This window comes from Tachysurus fulvidraco, chromosome 2 (assembly GCF_022655615.1).
Source record: "Tachysurus fulvidraco isolate hzauxx_2018 chromosome 2, HZAU_PFXX_2.0, whole genome shotgun sequence".
Classification (NCBI taxonomy): domain Eukaryota; kingdom Metazoa; phylum Chordata; class Actinopteri; order Siluriformes; family Bagridae; genus Tachysurus; species Tachysurus fulvidraco.
The window spans coordinates 30,841,992-30,863,828 of record NC_062519.1 but is presented as its reverse complement, the minus strand read 5'-3'; the positions used below and the strand labels follow the sequence as shown (position 1 = coordinate 30,863,828).

Sequence of the window (21,837 nt, the reverse complement as noted above, 5' to 3'; positions counted from 1 at the left end):
TCATTGCTTTGCACAGCTTACCCGGTGTGGCTCTATCACGTGGTCTGGGGCTCGCTGCATAGTTTAGAGTTGTTATGGCACCTAGTGGAACTTTATCAACTGCATATAGAGATCCATTCGGGCAGGAATCATGTTGCCCCATGCTTGGGAAAGGAGCAGCAGATAGACTAGTATTGACGTTATTATCAGGCAAAGTGGGTTATTTTAAAAATACTGTCTAAAGTAGTGTAAATGGAAGACAGTGCAGACAATGTGTCCATGTCAGAGATCACTGATTTCAGTTACTGAATGCTTTACTGATACTGATACCTTTAAACTTAATAAATTAGTGCCACAATAAAATGACATTGCAGTAAATTGTTCCTTAGAATGACACATCAGCTTCAGTGTTCTTAGCTTCTTCTTCTTAGTATATTATAGTGTAGCTAGCTACTATCAAAACAGTTAAATCAAGAGCAGCTTGTAGCTTTAAGAGATATATTAGTGACATAGCTTCCCACAGCACTGAGTAGAATGTACTGTACAGATTTTTCTTTTGAAATGCAGCAAGTAAAAAGAATGACCTGAAAATAAACCCAAAACTAAGAATTTAATAACAAACTTCAGAAAACAGAGATTCAGACAACATTTCTTTAATACAAAGTCAACATATCTACATACACAGTGGTTTTTAAACCAATTATTGTTTCCGTTAGAAGTAACAGTTTGAAAGCAGTATCGCTTGGCTTTCGTACAAAGACAAACTTTTCAATTTTGGCTTTTCTTCTTTACTTGTTTCTTTTTTTTCTTCTCAATATGGTCGGTTTTATATGTGAAGTGGAGTAAAGTCTGTACTTTCCCTGTCAATCTGACATTTAAGTCAGACAAAGATCAGAGATCCAAACATTTTTATTCTGAGCTCCAGAGATATGTGTGTCCATTCGAATCGAAGAGCTTCTTGTGGAGAAACAAGTCGAACTCCACTTCCCAAGGCAGAGCTGGAATTTTCAGATTTCTGTCTCCTTCTAAACTTTAGCAAGAAAGAATGATTTCCAGGAAAAAGAATAAAAAATGGTATATTATGTAAGTATACAGACTGAGAGCCTGCAGTGGTTAAAAACTAAAGAATGAAGTAAATGGGCAAACTGATTATACTGGCAGTGATGTGATTCCACACAACAAAGGTTTCACATTCGTTCAAGGCGAATTTGTGCAGTCACTCCATTATGTCTTCATGTTCAAGTGTATGCACCAACCACACAAGCCCTTCCCTAATTCATTATCCAAACATAATTTATTTTATTCAAAGGGGGAAAGAAAACTGTAAATGCAATGTAGGATTAACTTCAAGCAGTTACATATGAGGGAAAAAAGAAACTTCATGACTGTTGAGCTCGCTGGGATGGACAGCTCATATAAAAAAAAAAATATATATATATAAAATATTTTCAAAAAAGTGAAAGTGAAGGGATCAGAGATGGAGAAGATTGTTGCAACACCACCAAGTTCCTCAGAAAAAGCTTTTTTTTTTTTTCCACATTTAAATTCAGAATTGTTCAGACAGAAAAACGTGTGGGTCAAATTATACAAATACATATAATCTAGTTTATTTACACTTCATATTCAGGACCTTTGTTCATACATAACAAGCCGATGATCAGTTCTGTGATTTCAAAAGTAAAAAACAACAATAATGTAAAATAAAAAAAGTAAAAATGAAATTTTAATAAGGGAAGTGAAACATTGGGTACAGTTCATGAATATTAAAAATGTAGAAATAAAAAGTTAACGTTTAAGTCAATGTTAAGAAATTCTACTGCTTTTTTTTTTTATTTTTTATATTAATGCCTTTACCTCAAATTACACACTACTAATGATGATAAGAATATAAATCAAACCTAAGAGTTTGTACTTTTTTGAGCAATAAGAATGAGGCCAAGCTGCATTTCTCCAAATCATGATTAAAAAATAATATATAAATGAATACATGTTCATGAGTGAAAAAAAATACATAAGAAATACTAATCATACTATGATTTGGATACATCTTTGTATTTTGCATTTAAATATACTGTGTATGTAAGTGTGTATGCATAAATATACACACACATCCACATTTCACATTTCTATAGTGAAAAAATAGAATGTCTTTTAACATAATATGAACAAAAACCAGCTCTTTTTCTCCTCCTTAAAAAACCCAAAAACAAATACAGTCTCTGTATCTGTTACAAATCTAAACAGATCAAATGAAAGTAAAATTATGTTAATTGTAATAATAATAATAATAATAATAATAATAATACAATGTCATTTTGTATAATGTTACAACGATAAGGCTTTTTTGGAAATAAGAAAAGACTACACACGGCTCTTCCACAGCGCAATCAGTATCTTCCGTTGCAAACTAATCTGAAAGCTCTGCCATTCAAGCATTCTCCAGTATGCGCGCACACACACACACACACACGCACACACACACACACACACATACACACACACACACACCATTTTGACCTATGCAGAGAGCGAAGGAAGAGAAGTTTCCTCTTATCCTGTCACACACATTTATGTTCAAGTCTTAATTAAAAGTTCGGAGATGCGCACATTAAGTCGTACCACCGGGTTTCTGTTTGTTGATGTGGTTTGTATATGGAGATCCACTGTGATTGGCCAGTGAAGCCATAATGAAATGATGGCCTTCAAAGTGTTCACGGATCCCCGAGAGCATTTGTCTTGGTGCAGACTGCCGTCAGGGACATCTGAGATCTTTCACTGTTGGGTTGGTCACAGGAAAAGAGTGCTTTCTTGTCTAAAGAACAGCCTTTCCAGATTCAAGGCAATGAATCATGGCAAATGTTGGTCACTGGAGCACCAATCCCATGATTCCATGCATGTGGCGGTGGTGGTCCCTGCAGACCAGGTTCTGAACCAGTCACAGGTCAAAACCAGTCACAGGTAACTTATACCACGATCCAGAGAAAACAGTGGAGAATCATTTGGTCCTCACATTTCTCACAAGATACTGTCAGGGTCACGCTCCAGTCGCCTCCATACGCTTTCAAGACAAAGCTACATTGGCGTGTTGTGAAGACATTGGCTAGCTTGTCCCAAAAAAGCACCGAAACGACTTCTGGAGAATTAGCATTTTGTATAAGATGAACACGAGCCTTGATATCTTGAAATGGATGGGATTGTAGAGACTCTAGGTAAAAATCCTGCCTACTTCTCTAACGCAACCCCGGAAACACCTTCTGCTGCCATCACCATGATCAAACTACTGAAGGATCTCTGCTCAATCACCTCACCAATCAGGTCAGTCTCAGTGTGATCACATCCACTTTGATCAATCGGCTGAACCCACGCATAGATGAGTCCTGAATTTTAGCTCCTGATCATTTTTGTATCTTTACAGAATTGGTTTGGAGATATACGTCCACATATAGATTAATAATATCCTCCATATCAGAACACTTGAGGTAAAGTAAGCAGTCCAACTTATAGATCATTCCCACCTCGTGGCCTGAGCCAATACTTTTGGTTCTGTCTCATGATTGAGGACGTACATGGAGTTGGTTTCTAAACGGATCTCTCCATCTGCCTCGGCTTGGGCTCTGTTCAATTAGGATTTTTTTTGATGATGGTCCTGGAATCTGCTGCCAAATACACTCTTTAGATTGGGATTTATTTTGCAACAGGATTTATTTCTTTTTTTTATTTTGTTGGATTTTTTGTACAGTTGTTACTGTTTCAATTGTTTCAAGCAGGTTCCTATGGCTCAGGAGGCTGTAGAGGGGGCACTGGGAAGGGGGAAGGAGATGGCTTTTTACGTTGCATAGTGATCAAAGCTTCCTAGGTACTCAAGAGCTGCCTGGTAGCAAAACTGGTACTCGTCCTGTGGAAACAGCAAAATGAAAAACAACTGCTCAGGAGCTTGTTATTACAAAACAGCGGTGATTTAGTAACTTGTTCTGCCTTTATGATTGTACGCCAATCAGAAACAAACAATCCCCAACAAACTACGCGTAGAGTGGTGTCAGGAGAAAACCAGTAATAAAATAAAACATTTTCTGCTATTTTTAAATGTAAAAACTGTTCCTGTTTGCTTCTGCATGTATGTCAAACAAAATATTTAAGAAAGAAAAGTGAATTTGTTGTTAGAAAACATGATACAAAATGTTATTAAAGGTATTATTCCTTGTTGCTGGTGTCAAACCATCAAACATATACCTTTTGTACCTTTACACCTTTATACCTACAATTTATGATGGAAGATACATATTAAAGGTACAAAAGTTCTCAAAAATATATCGAGAGCTGGTTTGGTCATTTGTAACATGATTAGAGTCTCTTACCTCGGTCTGCACCATGGCAGGCCGCTGGGTTCTCAGCATTTTGACTGTCTGAAAGATATCCACCACTCCCTCATAGCGCATCCGCTCCAGCACGATACTGAGCGTGATGAAGACTCCAGTCCGGCCCACACCAGCACTACATCATAAAATATAAGACGTTTAGCCATACACTTTACTTTCATTTCTAATTTCATTCCTTGTTTTTGTAAAATGATGCTTGTCATCATTTGTTGGTTTTGTGCTGACTGCAAACAGTTCAACTCATAATCCTCTAACACTGCACATATAGAACAACTAAATCTATCAGATTAGAGTACTTAGCATGTGGATTATTGGGATAAAATTCTGACCTTAGTGATTTACTGCTGGTTAAATGCCTAACTCACAATACTTAATGTCTGTGTTATTATTGTACATGCAGTCACTATATCAGCAAAGAGTTGCCATATTAGTGATACATGGTTTGAACCCGAACCCAATGCAATGCATTTTGGGATTTTATGAGTAATCTATATACTGTATATCTCCACTAGTAAAAGAGTTCACTATAGTCACTATATAGTGATTTGGGTACTATACAGTACATTGCTGTTTATCCCCAGCACTCTGTTATGAATATGGCAGCGGTTCGTATTAAAGATGTCAGTATTGACTTTTAGACATGCAGTGAACCAGGAACTCTGAGAGGATTATCGAAGAAATAATCATGAACTGAGTACCGGTTCTATTGGGAGGCACACTGAGGCATAACCACACACACACAGACACACACAGACACACACAGCCCTGTTATTTATGACAGAGCACCCAGCGTATATCGGCTCCTGTAACACTCCAGGGCTCTGCCTCTGTCTCTCCCTCAGTCTCTTTCGGTCCCCCCTCCTGTTTTTCTGACTCTCTCTGTTGCTATCTCTCTCTCTGTTTTTCTCTGTCATCTGTCTCTGTCCGTCTGTCTCACTCTCTCTAACTCCTGCATCAGTTCTGGAGTAATAACTGAAATGACAACAGACTCTCTAACAACAGATTTATTTTTCTCCCCTTCCACTTGCCGAGGTTGAAATGATGCATAAAAAAGTGTCTGACTTAGAGAACATAACCTTAGCTCGCTGCACATTCAGTGTCTCACGTCATGAATTATAACGACTCTGGTTAAACATCGTTGGCTGTAATGATGCTACATGAAACCACTGTTTAATAAAAGCCTAGCGTTCACCCAGTGCCTGCATGGCTGTTTGTGCTGGAAACCAATCTCACACATCCTCAAAACCTGTTTAACACACGTCGGGCTTGAAACGTGACAGGCTCGCCCAACAAAAAGATTTATGCTCCTGTTTCACTGAACTCGCTCAGCCAATTAATGACCAGTGCCTCTATTAGATATGATATTTTGGGGGGTGATGAGGCGAGATGAGAAGAAATGAATAGGGAGAAAATAATGAGTGAAGCAGCTGTAGATTAATAGAGATGTGTGAGATGTTGAAAAATGGAGTGAAAGAGATACGATGGATTGAAGAAGGAAGGGGAAAATGAGACATGAGCCACCTGAGCCAGAGTAAACAATCAGTTAGTGAGTGTGGGTGTGTGTGTGTGCACGCCAAAGGGTATAGGGTGAGAGATCATCTACCGTATTTGTGAGCAAATACACACACAGTGTATCACATCTTCCAGTTGAATTACAGATAAAATCGGAGACTCGACTGCACTTGAGACTCCAGCACGCACATGTCACAGAAAGTGTTGCATTAGTTATCTATCTGTGCTCAAATGGCATATTTACTTATACTGTAGATGTGTGAATCTTACCATCTGAGTATAGGAGGAGATGAGTGTGGAATTTAAACACCAGTATGGAACACAGCTGTACTTTGGCGTCACAGCGTTCAGTGTTTTATCTGCAATGTTATTTCTAGATCTCAGAGGGTTTTTTTGTGTGAGAGACGGTGTAGAGCAATGGAGAGTGTTATTAGAGTAAAGTAGGCTGTGTAGTGCTGTTTTGCCTGTGAAATGGTGCTGATATAGAGAATTAGATCTTATACAGAATAAAAAGTGAGGCCGCTGAAAGCTAATGGACTGGAAGTGTGAGAATCACGTCTGATGATGACATTTAACAGATTTAAAGCATGCTGATGAGAACTGTGTGTGGGTGTATGTGCTCAAAACTCAAGTCTCCAGTCATAATCATCAGTCTGAGGTGTTATACTTATCCTGTGTGTCTGTGTATGTGTTTGTGTGTGTGTGTGTGTGTGTTACCTGCAGTGGACAGAGATGGGACCATCCTGGCCAAACTGCTCCTTGGTTTTGTGCACTTGGCCGATGAAGTCGATGAAACCTTCACCAGATTTAGGGACTCCCTGCTCCGGCCAATCAGTGAACTGGAACTGTCGCACAGTCCGAGACTGGCCGTCCTGAGAGGCAGAGCGGAAGAGGGATAGAAAGATTGAGAGAAAAAAATTAGATGGGAAGGAGAAAAAACAGGCAAGGGCAACATATATAAAAAGTACAAGATATAAATTCAAATCTGAAATATTAATATTAATGACGGATGTTCATGTAAATCAGATGACTTCTTTAGAAGTATCATGCTAGTACACTAGCTCAGACACGCCCATGTGTCCTACTCAGACATGCCCTCTTTTACCACACTCATCTCTCCCACGTAATTCATGCAAGAAAAAATGTTTAAACTTTCTCCCAAAACTACGTTTGTAATATTTCTGGTAGAAGAAGGTTAATGAGTGAAGTGTGAGCTGTTCACTCTTCCCAAAGAGCACCTGAGTTCAGCCTACAGATCATACACTCTCACTCATCCCTTGTCCCTCACTCTCTCTCCTCATTGTCCCATCCCTCATTCTAACTCACTCTTCCTTAATTGTGCTCTCTTACTCACTTACTCAGCAAACCATACCCCCCACCCCCAACACACACACTCACAGGCTTTAATGAGTGAATGTATTGAACTAAATTTTGCACAGAGTATGGCAAATTGTGTGATTAAATACATGACTAGGTCTGAGCTGTGTAGCTGCAGTGTCCCTCTCATCTTCCTCTCTCCCTCTTCATCTCTCCTCTCCAGGCTGGACCTTCTCCTGTCTTAAACAAGGTTGTGTTACGGTTCTACCAGCTCTGCTTTGATGATCTAATCCCAATTAAACCACTGGCTACAAATTTTCTCTTGGTGGAAGTGGGTGACTTTCAGGTCCACTGCTTCCCAACAGACAAAAATACTGCTGTGTGTGTAAATGCCTTCGGGATGTTAATTCAGAAAAAAAAAATTTACAAACATGCTTTATTTTCAAGTTTGTTTTTTACCTAAGAGGAATTTGTCATGCCGAGTGATTTGAATGAACACATTAAATAAAGCAGATTAGCGGTTTATATTTGAAGTGAATGTGTGGTAAAATAGCTGCTGTTTTAATTCTTTCCACTCTAAGACTCACATCACATTAGCATTAGTGTTTTAAAAGCTGCCCAAAAGTAATTAATAAAAATCAAGGAGCTACTGTAATGTGCATAAGGGCTTGGGTAAATATGGTGGTCTGATGTGTGCAAGCCAAGTGTGTGCATGTATGTGTGTATGTGTGTGTGTGTGTGTGTGTGAGAGAGAGTGTGTGTGAAAGAGAGAGAGAGAGAGAGAGAGAGAGAGAGAGAGAGAGAGAGTTGCTCACCCTTGCGTCTGTAACTTTAAACTCTCGAAGGATGTACTGGGGCATGTTATACTCTGCCATGGGGTCCACCACAAAGTACTGATACCGAGCGGAGCGCTCTGCTGGCCAGTACTGATGGCATTTTTCCTGTTGACGCATAAATACGCACACACACCAACAAACACACACACACACAAACAAGCACATAGCAACACACCCATTAAACCAGATCACTTGTCTCATAAACGCACACAAGCTGTTTTACAGGGAAAATGTTTTTGTTATCAGAACCAACAGACCTGAGTGAGATGTTCATTTGAGTCACAAGGTTAATTTATGAATGCACAAGTTTTAATATGGTATTGTTTCTACAGTAACAATTGTTCATTGTTGATATGGTAAAGGTATATGTTTGAATGAGTCTCCAATGTGTCAGTACTTTCTATCACTCAGAGGACAAAAATGTTTTTGCTTTGCACTTTTCACTTTCAAAAGCTGCATGTTTTCTGTCTTATTGCCTTAAAGACAGATAAAAAGTTAGGCTAGTCAGGGAATGTCAGCTTATAGCTGCTAAGGAATAATAGGAACTTGTTTTTTATGGACCTTCTACAACATTAAATGGACATTTTTGCAGTATCATTCTTTAACCACACACACACACACACACACACCCACACACACCCACACACAAACACACACACTCTCTCTCTCTCTCTCTCTCTCTCTCTCTCTCTCTCTCTCTCTTACTCTGCCCATCTCCCTCAGCTTGGTGAGCATCACCACGATGGTGGAGTTGTTCTCCCATAGCATACGCCAGAAGTCCTCCGTGGTCTCAGCTAATGGGCCCTGGGTGGCGATGTAGGCCTTCTGCTGCCTAAACACACACATATATGAATTAAATGCATTTATTTATGTAAAGATGTCCAGTAAGCCAACCTCCAACTGGTAGCTGCATTTGTTGCAGAAGCTGACGAGACGCTGGGTTAAGCCAAATATAAAGTGCACAGGAGTGTGAATATGACTACTGAGAATAACTAATGTGTGATGTTTGAACTTCATGTCTGCCTGAAAACTAAAATGACTGTTATAAAGCTAGCTAATATAAAGCACAGTTTTAAAAAACAGTGATGTCTAAAAGTCCTGCGTGTTTGTTGTTATTCCATTTTGTTCTGATTTTTGCCTTCTAGGATTTCATTAACCCCAAGTTTGCTTTGAAACTGCGCTGTTCACTGTAATCCAGAAAGAAAGCGACCAAAGTGACTAAAACAGTTAATGATCTATAACTAGAGCATTGTTATAATAGAGAGACTAGGAAAAAAGATAAGAGCGCCTGTTGTATGTACCTGTATCCATCAATAAAGCTGGAATTGATGTAGTCAGAGCCCTCTAGCCCTCTGATTGGCTGAAGGCACACTCGGGTAGTCTCATACGGCATGATGTTCACCAGGCGGTTCTTGAACTTGTTACAGGGCAGGTTGGCACTTATAAACCTAGACGTGTGTGCCTTGGAGTTGGCCAGTCTCTGCAAATGTGAAGAAAACAGCATAAACAGACAGAATTAAAAGAGCTGGAGAAAATTATACTCTACACACAACAACATATATTGATGTTTCCTCTCTATGCTATGAACAAAATTAGAACAAACAATAAAACAATCTTATACAAACAATAAAGAATCAGATCAAAACATTGAAGGTCTTGTGTGTCTAAGGATGACAGTTCACTGAAAAAGTTAACAGAATGTTCAGTAATGTGTCTAACAAATCGCGGAAGGTTTTATAGGTCACACAATACCACATTGTCCTTTCTGATAATGGTAATGAAACCAGTACTGAACCAGCTGATGATACTGGTACCTGTCTTATACAAGCTACTGAGCTTTAAAATAACTGAAGCACTAAAAAAAAAAAAAAACAACAACAACAACAAAAAAAGGTCCCCCCCCCATATAGCGTATAAATGTAGTATAAATATAATAACAATTCTAACAAAAGAATACTCTCCAGTTTTATAACAGTTAAACTTTTACTAACCAGAAACAAACAAAAAGAAAAACAGAGTAATTGTAGAACTATTTTAAATTGTTCAAGATATATTAACATTAACCTTAAATTCTACTGATGTAAAGCAGATTTTGGACAAGCGTGCACCCTGCTATGCTGTGTAATGTGTCTATGAAACATATATCTATGCGAATCGTGAGTGACTTTAAAAGCTTATAATTGGAGCAGTGTGGTTTTAAGGACACGTGAATCCTAGCTGTGTTCCAGCTGCTTGGCCATGAGTGATAGAGAGGTGTGCTGGCCTAGTTCCTCTGTACACCTATTCATCCATCACACACAATCATCTCTGAAACAATGCCAGTGTTATTGAAATGGGTCACTGTCACATCTAATATACAAAAAGGTGAGATCTTATATAAACACACACACACACACACACACACACACACACACACACACACACACACACACACACACACACACACACACACACACACACACACACATTCAATGTAAAATTTATAAACAAACAAACAAATAAATCATGTCCCCATATTTGATTAATAGTTATATTATTATTACTAATTAAATTTGATGCCCACCTAAGTTGATTAAGACATCCAGAAACACACTCAGGAGAAAGTCATATGAATCTTTTGATCTCAAACTCAAAGGTTTTCAGCAAAAATAAAATAAAACTTTCAGATGGGACTGTATAGGTAGGTATGTATGTGTGGTTGTGTGTAGTCATATAATCAATCCAAAGTTAAAGTTAGCATGTATTAGCATCAGAGCAGCCATGATGGTTACACAAGGTTTGATTCTAGGTCATCTGTCTGAGAGAATCTTCTTATGGGACGGTTGACATCCACTCTCTCAAATTCACTGTCTGTCTTTCATTTCTGACTCCCTCTTTCTTCATACAGTTGCTATAGTATATACTGTAGAGTGCGTTAGCTCTAGTGTGTGTGTGTGTGTGTGTGTGTGTGTGTGTCACTGGCTGGGTGCCTACTCTTCAAAAGAAGCACCTGGAAAAGCATAGAAGCAGAGAGAGCTATGCAGCTGGCTGATGGAATTTTAAAACACACACACACACGCGCACACATACACACACAGTGCAGGAGCCACATGGCTTTATTGCTACTATACCATACGTGAACACACGATCTTTGAGGTTGTGTGTTTCATGGACATTATTTGGTGGCCACAAATCCTTTAATTATGAAATTTTGAAAAGAAGGAGACAGAAATCAGTTTAAAGAGATGGAGATTGATAACATTCCAAACATTCTGACATACTGGAGCTGATGGCAATGGATGGACCAATAGCTTGTCACTCCTGCCAAATAATTAAGTGGAGATCAGGTATCAAGTATGAAGTTCCTACTACGGACAATATGGACAATTTACAGCTAATTTACACACTCAGTGTTAATATAAGCATGAACATCCAAATTTGTACATGTAGAGCTATTAAGTGGAATAGTTTTCCATTAGTTGTTATCCATGTTAGCCTCTAATGAATGATCTAGACTCATCAATTACACCAAGAAAATTAAAATAAGGTAATTTTTTTCTGTGAAACATTTATTTAAGAGTGGGGTACTGCAGGAAAAATTCTCTCTCTCTCTCTCTCTCTCTCTCTCTCTCTCTCTCTCTCTCTCTCTCTCTCTCCCTCTGTGTCTATTCATCATCATCAGCTAATAATTAAAGGCTCCTGTAGTTCTCTTTCTCCTATTAATAACTCAGCTGAATCTCAGTCCTCTGCCATGCTGCTAGAGTTACATCATTTGCATGGACTGCGGTGAGAGCGTCTTCCCAGGAGATGACGAGTGTCGCTGTTCTTTGCCCGACAGATGCGTCTCTCTGTTGCGGAGGGTAATTTAACAAACGATTACAGGCTGTAGTGCAATACGGTGCACGCAATTAGGTCAAGAGCTGCTCAGAAATGAGTGGGCTTTAATGGGGTTTAGTCACGTAGCATACCGTGGGATGTCAACAGCTCTTCAGTGAAACACAGGCTTACAAAAATCTTTCATAAACTCAGTCTGCAACGTCAACAACAGTTACGAGTTCTATAGTAAGCTAACAAAGGAAGATTAAAGTCAGATAAGATTCATCAGAGAGATTCAGATTTAAGCAGCTGTTACTATGGATACCAGAGCAAAGAACTCTGACACCTAAGTAAATTCGTCTTAAAATAGATGCTTCAGTTGCATGTTGTTGAATGTAGAGCTCATATAATCCTCCATCTACCATTCTCTCTTGTACAGCGTGATTGGCTCAATCTGAGGATACATTTTATTTAATGGCAATGCTGCTTTATTTATGTCAATCTGTCTTGGTCCAGTTCTAATGCAACCCCATACCAGGCTACATCACATCCATAGTTGCAATAAAACTGTTACTAGTTTTTAGGTTTTCAGAAACAAAAATTGTGCAACATGCTAAGAACAAGATTTAAACCAGAATCCCAAATTCTGGGTTGAAATCTGAACACAGATATAGATATTTGGAGCAATAACCAGATAAACACAGTGTCATTGAGTATGGTAGAAGAATAAAGTGCATGGTGTGTGATTTGTGACAGAGCCCATCTGTGCTGCTGAACAAATCAGCATTTAAATGCCAACCCTTCAGTGCCTGCAGATGCATGTTACTTGTGGAATTAGTGTCCTGTAACAACATTCTGGACATGATGAGAGATATCCGGAGGAAACACTTTCTTGAGCAGATGGTTGCTTTGGACCTTTCTCACCTCTGACTTTGTATATTTTGAAACCATTCAAAAAATTTTTCTCTTCACTTCATAGTCTTTGTTGCTCCCACTGACACAAATGAGCATGCAGTTCTTATTTAGTGGAAAAAATAGAGGATTCAAAGGTTTACCTAATCATTACATTGTTATATGAATTCAGCTCTTCTGATCCTGAAATTGAAATTTAATTTGGATTAAGCTGATATGATTAAATCCAATTTAGGTGTATTTGATGGATTTTATATTCTGATTGGATTATTTAATCAGATTATTAACGGACTTAGAGCTGCATGTGAAAATCCTGTAGTTCTTCTGCTGCATTTTCCCCGTACTCATCTTTCCACCAAATACAGAATGTGTTGTTCGAGTCAGTCAGGCTTAATTCTAGAAACACTAGAGCTGATGCATATTAGCATGCTACCTTGAACTCCAGCTCCATGCCTGTGACGTGCTCTCCGGCCTCCACTTGAGCCAGCTTTTGTATGTAGGAGAAAAGGCTGCGTGCTGGGACCTCTGTGTTGCCGCAGGCGACTGCCTCTAGCAGAGCGTCGTGGATGAAGCTGTACTGATCCTCCGTCTGCACCATGTAGTTCCTCTGGGCTCGCATCAGTGTCACATGACCGTAGATATCCACCGTCTTCTCGTGCTTGATGCGCTCCAGCATGGCGTCGATGACGATGAAGCAGCCGGTGCGGCCCACGCCGGCACTAAACACACACAAATAATGCAGAGTGAGTAGTGAGTCAGAGCAGAACCACACAGCTGGCAAGAAGTTTAGTGAAAAACTACCCTACATTGTTACCTATTAAGGATTCATTTTATCATTATAAATTCCCAGTAGGTGCACACTGGCATGGGATATATTTAGACTGTAGGTCTATATGCTCGGTGCAGGTGTGGGGTTTATAGTGGGTCACAAGTCAGAGTCAATTTTCCAAATTTAGCCTTGATCTATCACATAGGCAGGAGGAGACTTAGCATATAAATGGACTTAGATGAGAAAAAGATGCTCTCAGCTGTTCTGCACTGTCTCACTGTGTCACTGTAACTCTGCAGCTGAAGGTTAGATATCCAAAATCTAACCTGACTATAGCCATAAAATCCTGCCTGAGCATCACCACCACCAACAGGAGACTAAAAAAACTTGGTTCTTTGAAGTGACATCAAATCCATCACTGGAAATCCAATCAAAATGGATAATTAATTATTCATATCACTCGCATATTAAGTGTGGAAGAAAACTAACACAGGGAATGCATCTCAAAACCTATTATAGTGAAATATATTTAGTCCTGAAAGCTAGACATCGTCATTGATTGATATTAAGCAGATTATTCATTTTGATCTCAGTATCAACATGTACGAAACAACATGAACTCATACTCTGAATAATGGTAGTGATGCATGCCTGGTACAGTACAGACCATCCAATATATGAGGAAAGCCAATCCCTGCAATACAGATATAGTTTAATCTGAATCTAACTTCAGATTAATGTTTGAAAATCTGACTGAACTTCATGTAACGCATCAGGTGCCACAGAGTTGCATAAGCAACCTAAAAATCTAGCATTACATGTGTGTCTCACGTTCCTGAGTGGTGCAAGTAAAAAGCGTTCACCAGGAGTCAAGAGAGCAAAACTGGTCATGTTCTCTAGGTGAGAGGGATGGTGTTATTCCCTGCACTGTCAAGCAAACTGACACTAGCCAATTGTGGACATCTGTGAGGTCATGGATGTGAAAGTGACACTGCCTTGAGATGCAGAACGAGCAGCAGATTGTTAAAAATGCAGTTGGCTGGCTTCATGGTTCTCAGAGGAAACACATATGAGCCTTTACCCTCCCTGGCTGTAGCCTGTGTATGAGTGGTTGGTGGAACGTGACAGGTGACATAAAAATGTGTATCTCACCTGCAGTGAGCGATGATGGGACCTGCATCAGGTGGATTGCAGGTCTTTACCCTCCTCAGGAATGCCAGGAAGGGTGTTGGGTACTCGGGCACGCCATGATCCGGCCACGCTGTGAACTGGAACTGACGAACTTCACGCTTTTCACTAGAACCATTCTGTAGAGCCAGAAAGAGCACAATATGTAACTATACATCGCATACTCACTAAACAAAATGTGTCCTTCTGTCCTGTCCACTACTGCATCATTTTGACTGCTTTAACACACACAGACACAGACACACACACACACAGAAGGACACTCATCTGAAGCCTGTCATGGAGAGAAGAAAGAATCTCCGTGAGCTTGAAAGAGAAAAACAAAGCGACAACAAAGATTTAGATTTTACTTTTTAGTGCCTGACAGAAGCTCCTCTGAATAAATGAATAAATAATCGAGGTAATTAAATCCACCTTGCCCTAGTTTTTCTTTACACTCTTCTGCAGCACTTTGTGATTATGTGAAAGTACATATGCCTTTGTATTATCCTTGGGAAGACCTTCCACTGACATAATTGCTAAAGCAGCTAATTAATGCTATAATACACCTAAATCTAACCATAAATGTAGCCAAAAAAAGAGAATCATTTGTATTTTTTTGTTTTAAACAGTGAACAGCTTTGCTCACTGAAACTTGCTAAATGTCCCCACAAAGTGTATACTGACACATACGTCTATTGTTGGGGCATTTGGTCCTCAGCAAGATATAAAAACAGAAATTTAAGCTCTTCTGATCTGACAGCAGCTACCTTCAATAAAAAAGGGCCATTCATATTTTCCACTAGAATAAAAACTAAATATTTGTCTTCAGCATGAAAGCTTTTACTGTGCATCTGTATTCAGCTCCACTGCGACTGTAAAACCCAGTGCCCCCTTTCACTCTGTGTCTACTCGACTGCTAAGCGTTTGCACGTAGCAGGCTGCCAATTACCTCCTGAGTGTGTTTCTTAGAACAGAGACATGGCACAAAGGTTACATCTGTGTGTGTGTGCGTGTGTATGTGCGTGTGTGTGCGTGTGACGTACACACAGAGGGAAGGACAGGAGAAAGCCTTTAGGCACGCCTCACCTCTTCACATCTAGCCTTCCTGTTTATTTCTCCTAATCTACAGACTGAGTGTGTCGAGCCCCCTGCAGAGCAAAATGTGTCCAGCTCCTGAGGGAAAGTGCCAAGTGAGTGGAGAGAGGGGAAGGACTGGGGGACGAAGGAAGAGAGGAAGATAAAGAGCAAGAGAGAGAGAAAGAAAGAGACAGATAGACAGAGAGAGAGGGAGAGAGATGGAGAAAGAGAGAAAGAGAGAGAGGGAGAGAGATGGAGAAAGAGAGAAAGAGAGAGAGAGAGAGAGAGAGAGAGAGAGAGAGAGAGAGAGAGAGCGAGGGAGGGATGGAGGAAGAGAGAGGGGGGGGCAGGAGGCAAGGCTTTTGCTGCCTATAAAGCTTATAACCAGCTTTTAGCCTGCTGGATTTGAGCAAGAAGGAAATATTTCTGTTTCACATTTTTTGGCTCAGGTTCTTGTCCACTTTATTGTAAAGAAAAGGTTTAATCTTAAGTAAAAAGTTGTTTAATTACAGCAAAAGTGTAGAAAAACTGGTAGCTCTAGGGAATGTGTGCACAATATATCTTCCAACAAGGCTGCTGAGCCGTTTCGAGTAAACAAGATAAAACAGATTAAACTTTAATCACTAAACTTCAATCTAATTAATGTAATAACGATGAATGCCAGGAGTTAACAATAACTGTTAATTAAGTGTTGAACACTAACAATAACTAATATTTATTAAATCCATGACTTGAAGTAATTCCACAATAATCAGTTAGGACAAACATCTCAATATAGAGATTCTTGATGCTTTTTATCCAGGATTTTTGCCTTTTATCCAGGATTTTTGATGATTGATGTCCCATCAACAATACTAATGCTAATATATTGTGTAAGCATTAATATTAGCGCCAGTTGCGGCTCTGATCATGTATTAATAATGTCTCCATCATGGATAATAAGCAGAGTGGAAATCAGGCTATAAATTTCTAAACAGTTTCATTTATTCAGTGCGGCTTTGACCAAACAGAAACAATGTGAAATGTGAAATGCAAGAATTCATTTTAAATTCATTCAGCACTGCTTCAGTATATACAAAAAGTTTTTAAACTCTTTAAACAAAAACTCTGTAAACTCACAACACTTTTGATTTCTCAATTCTGATTGGTCGGCTGCTCTTTGTAAGTTGACAAACATGGGTTTTTTGTTGATGACAGGAACTTGACTTACAAACTTTCCACTACATAAAATGTAAGTATAAATGGATAAAAACTGTAATGTATTCAATTAATTCAATAAACAAAAAAAAAATTAATAGGCTTAAAACAGTTGGAAGTAAATTATTGACCTTGGAGTGAAAACCCATCACACCTCCACGTCATGGATTATTTTCCTATAACAGCACGTGTCGAGGAGTGTTACTCGGAATGTCACGGTCAGTGGCGAATCCTACCTTGTGTAAAGAGAAGGTGCGTAGGCAGAAGGTGGCCAGCTCGATGGTGTCCAGCAGGGTGACCTGGGTCATGCCGTATGTCTCCGTTCCTCGGCTCGGCCAGTACTGATCACACTTTATCTGAATATGCAGGCATGAGGAAAAGATGAATATGAATGAGTATTAAGATTCTGAATATAAAACAGGCCCAGTACAGAGTCCAGCGAGTTTACCCAGAGTTCCTAGCACCTGAACTGACATGACTGAAAAAAATACAACTAAATTAATTTAGTGTTAAAAAAGACCCGAACAGAACTCTGGATGAGAGTCATAGGACATATCCAGTTTCTCCTCACGCACACTGATGCAGAAAATACTCAGACTTGATCAGACATTGATGGATGAGTTGAATGAGAAGCATCTGACAAATCAGTGTGTGCCTTGGCATCGTCACTTCTAACCATCTCAAACAAAATCTACAGTCCATAACACGAGAAGCTACATTTGTTTTATCTTATTGACTTTGAGAGAGGTAAAAGAGAGATGTGGTTACTTGCTGTTATTTAACAATTAATATTTAAGGAAGGAGTCTCCAGTGTCTGTGCCTTGTAACAGTCAGGGATGTAACGAATTTTTTTGATATGGGAAAGTCAGGTGAGAAGACTGAAAGGAAACAACTGCTATTAATGATTTTGTATTTTATGAATTGATCTCTAAAAGCTAATCCACTTCAGGGTGGTAAAAATACACCATAATGGCGACTGTTTTTCTATAACAGCATGATGTTTGTCTTACATCACATTATGTCTCTAATTGAACATCAATCATTTCATCTTCAGGCACAAGGTCGAACCAATGTGGAAAAGTTCCTGGTGTACCGACAGACCCCCTGTGAGTAATGTGTTGAAGGACTTCTTGTGGAATAATTTCAGCCCATGCTGAGCAGGTTCTAATTAATGCTCTTTGTGAAGAAGTGGGGTTGAGTATCAAGTAAATGAGGTGTCCAAGGTGCTGGGATTCTGGATGGTTGCATTTGGTGAAAGAAAAGCCACCCACTGAGGGATTCTCCTCTCTCCACTTGTCTCTCTGTCACTTACTCTGTCTTCCTCCGTATTTGCTAAATGGTGTGAGATGGTGCTTGTGAGCCGGACAGAAGTGAAAGATAATTGACGCCTATGATCTTTCTCTCCTTCCGCACACACTAGTTTCTCTCTCGCTCAGCCAGAGCTGACATTTGTACAAAGATTATTTCTGTCCATGTGTGATGTGAACCACACTGCTTTGCTTTTCACCAGACTCTTGTCATCTAAAGTACTATATAAAACTAAAGTGCTATATAAAACTATAAGACATTAATGGAACTGCTTAAACAGTTTCTGACCAGCTGTCTCTGAAAACAAAGCATGATCAGCATACAAGAGACAGATGTCAACAAGTTCTACTATTATCCATGACAGGGTGAAAAACGCTGGATCAGAGAGCAGTTTCTCTCCTTCTGAGATGACACAAAGTGAATATATTTAAAGATTTAGAGAGAAATAAATGTGAGGTGATGTTGAGATGTACATTACTACAGTGAAAACACACATTGACTGGTACGAGAGACGATCATATAAACATAAGGGGATTTGAATTAGATTTTTTTCTGGAGACAATCAAAAATAGTGTTCACATTAACACTGATCTAACATTATGGCAGGGAATCTCCAGTGTCGGTGCTTTTCCGACGGAGAGGTCTTCAAGATTCAAGTTTGCTCTTTCTCTGTACCATGACAAACATCTTGTGTCTATATTAACAGATGTGTAACTGTGCATGTGTATTGCAACATTAAATGAGACAAATAAATATTAATATTAAAAATAAATATTACTGTTCAAGTTCAAATAAATAATATACAGAAGAGCAACCTGTTTATTTTCTCTGAACAGTGCAATTCTGTCGTGTTTTAGTCTGTATCATATACACAGTTACAAAACTTTTTAACTTGAAGTATTGGGAAGTTTTGACAACGTACACTCACGTGAGGGTTACAAAAGAACATAGGAAGCAGTCATATGATGCCATGCTTCGCCTCCCTCCCCACCACACAGCTATCATTAAACAAGAGAAAAGTCGGCAGCTTGTGCAGCAGTGACGGTGACATGGACTCGCATGCAGCAATGTTAACATGAATGTCACCACCTTTTCCAACATGGGTGCCAGTGTTGGTGCAGGAAGTAAACAGTTCTCCAGGATCGACTACACTGATGACTAGAGTCCAAAGTTTTATTCCTTCTTGAGAATGCAGTTTCAAAAATGTGTCACATTGCAGGAAAGAAATGCTTAATATTTTATTTCCCACAGCTTTCCCTTCCAGGGTTCTTGTCTTTTCCTTGAGAAAGAAATTCCAAACTTTTTTGCTGATTATTTTACCCCTTTGGAAATGTTAGTTTTATAGTTCATTTTTACTGTTGATACCAGCAACAAATTGCGGTTTCGATCTCAGTGGAAGAAAAAAGAATAGAAGAAAAATCAATGCAGTTCTAGAACAGAAATTCAGAAAGTTTAGAAATTGAAAAGTTTGTTAGTTTTATATTTGATTATATATATTTCATTATACTTTATCATATTATTTATATCTGGCATGTATTTTTCTATGTATTTTCGAGTATTCAGAGAAAACTTAAATAATTTAAAGCTTAGTAGTTCTTTTACAAAATATTTCTGTATTAGAAAAAGAAGAATTCATATCACTAGATTTAGATCATTTCCTTTACATGGAAAAGTAAAGAACGTGCAGAAAAGAATTGGATAACCTTCTAATGCTCTAGTATGTAAGGTATATTAATGCAGGTATATGGTCTTTTACAAGTCTTACCCGTGACTTCTCCTCTAAGCGAGTCATCATGACAACAGTAGCTGCTCTCTGCTCCCACACCATCCTCCAGAAATCCCCGAATGTCTCTGGCAGCGGCCCTTGTGTGGCGATGTAGGCGTTCTGCTTCCTGTAGCCGTCAATATAGTTAGCGTTGATGTAGTCGCTGCCTGCGATGCCTGGGAATGCAGAGTAGGAAAAAAAATGGTGGACGCTCTGGTTAGACATGCTTGAGCCAAAACTACTGAGCTGGGGCTGAAACAGTAGCTGTGGTTTCTGTGTTATTCTGGGAACTGGTGAGAAACCAAGGTTTGGGCTGCACTGACATGATGCTGAGCAGTGTTATCCATTATACAAAATAATTCCCATGAAGACAAGCCATCACGCCTGAGTCTCTCTGTCTCTCTCACTCTCTCTCTCTCATCTGGTGGCCCGTGGCATATAGTGGTGTGATTTAGTGCCTGATTCAGATGGTGCTACAAGCTGGAATTAGACGAAGCTCTGTGCCATGGCAGCCTGTCACCTCCAGCTAGCTGTAAATTTCCCCTAAAGCAGCTTCCCTTTTTTCCATGGCCTACACTACAGCGCACTGCAGATGAAAGGAATAACACAATGATCAGGGACCAGCACAAAAATCTAAAATACTTAACTTGCTTAACTAGTTCAGCCTCATACAATTGCATACAATTTATGAACGTTTATACCTTGAATTTCAGCACAACTGTGTGGTCCTTTATCCTCAATGTGTATGCGTTTTTTGGATCTGCTAATAAGTAATTTAAACATATTTATAAAATAATGACATGATTTACCGCCTATGAAAGCAGTTTCGATTTTCAGTGCAAATGTAGCTAAAGCTGGTTTTGTGTAATTAGAGCACTTTTTAATACTAATACTTGATTATGTGTAAACTTAAGTTAAAACTGTTTGCTTGTAAGAAAATTTAGATAGCTGGATTTTCACTCCTCAAACACTCCTGTCCCAGAGAAAATGACTAAGTACACTATTGATGCTTGAGCCTGCCCTTAAAACATTGCCTTTAACCACTGAGATTAGATTCTGCCCACATGAAAAAACAACATTCAAATAAATAAATGCGAATGTAATTTGACAACAGAACACAAAAAACATTTCAGTGCTTGCTGCTTTCTGCGGTCATCTTCCAATTCAAAACTCTGTAGAATAATATAAAACAACAACAAAAGACACAGCCAAGTTAATTATACACTCAGAACCAACAAACACGAGACTGCACTGCCAAATTGTTGTTTTCATGCTTAAACAAAGTGCAATGAAATTCTCGACTTGGTTCATCTCTCGCACTCCTTGACAACAGAGAAACGGGCAAAAACGAGCAATCAGGAAGAAAGAGTGTGACGTTAAAACACGTCTACTCTGTCTGACGACGTGCGCAGCTTTAGTCATAGCTCAGTGAGCAAAAGACAAATACGTGCATGAATCGTTCCACTGCTGCAACTAATAGCAAAATCACCGTGCTGTAAAATAGAAATTTCAGACTTGAGTAATTTATGTATTTACTGCACTGTCTTTGGGATGATTCCGTTACGCTGTGTTAAGGCTTGGCTTTAATAGGGCTGTTGAGGAAGTGCAGCACAAATGAGACTAAAAAATTAAAATAAGAAACAGTGATGAAAAATTGGGAAGAGGAAAAGAAAAACAGTCTTTATTCAGTCATGAAACATCAAGTCCCAAAGCATAAAACATCATCTTTCCCAAAGTTTCTTTATATTATTTTTAGCTGGCTTATGATCGGATGCCTCTCCTTGACCTACTGTAGACTAGACTAGCAGCTCCTCAGACACGACT

The 21,837-nt window shown here is 39.1% G+C and overlaps 1 protein-coding gene across 33 annotated transcripts in view; it reads right to left on the bottom strand.

The window, feature by feature from the left end:
• Nucleotides 1–616: 616 nt before the first annotated feature.
• Nucleotides 617–21,837, bottom strand: part of ptprsa (protein tyrosine phosphatase receptor type Sa) — a 208,282-nt gene continuing 187,061 nt past the window's right edge. For all 33 annotated transcript variants that reach the window (XM_047805163.1, XM_047805173.1, XM_027159581.2 and 30 more), the window contains 10 exons: nucleotides 20,014–20,189; nucleotides 17,177–17,296; nucleotides 14,649–14,803; nucleotides 13,161–13,446; nucleotides 9,322–9,500; nucleotides 8,726–8,852; nucleotides 8,000–8,125; nucleotides 6,585–6,739; nucleotides 4,335–4,470; nucleotides 617–3,874 (listed from right to left, as the gene is read on the bottom strand). In XM_047805163.1, coding sequence (XP_047661119.1) covers nucleotides 3,806–3,874; nucleotides 4,335–4,470; nucleotides 6,585–6,739; nucleotides 8,000–8,125; nucleotides 8,726–8,852; nucleotides 9,322–9,500; nucleotides 13,161–13,446; nucleotides 14,649–14,803; nucleotides 17,177–17,296; nucleotides 20,014–20,189 — 1,529 coding nt within the window. In that variant the 3' untranslated portion in view covers nucleotides 617–3,805. The remainder of the gene's footprint in view (nucleotides 3,875–4,334; nucleotides 4,471–6,584; nucleotides 6,740–7,999; nucleotides 8,126–8,725; nucleotides 8,853–9,321; nucleotides 9,501–13,160; nucleotides 13,447–14,648; nucleotides 14,804–17,176; nucleotides 17,297–20,013; nucleotides 20,190–21,837) is intronic.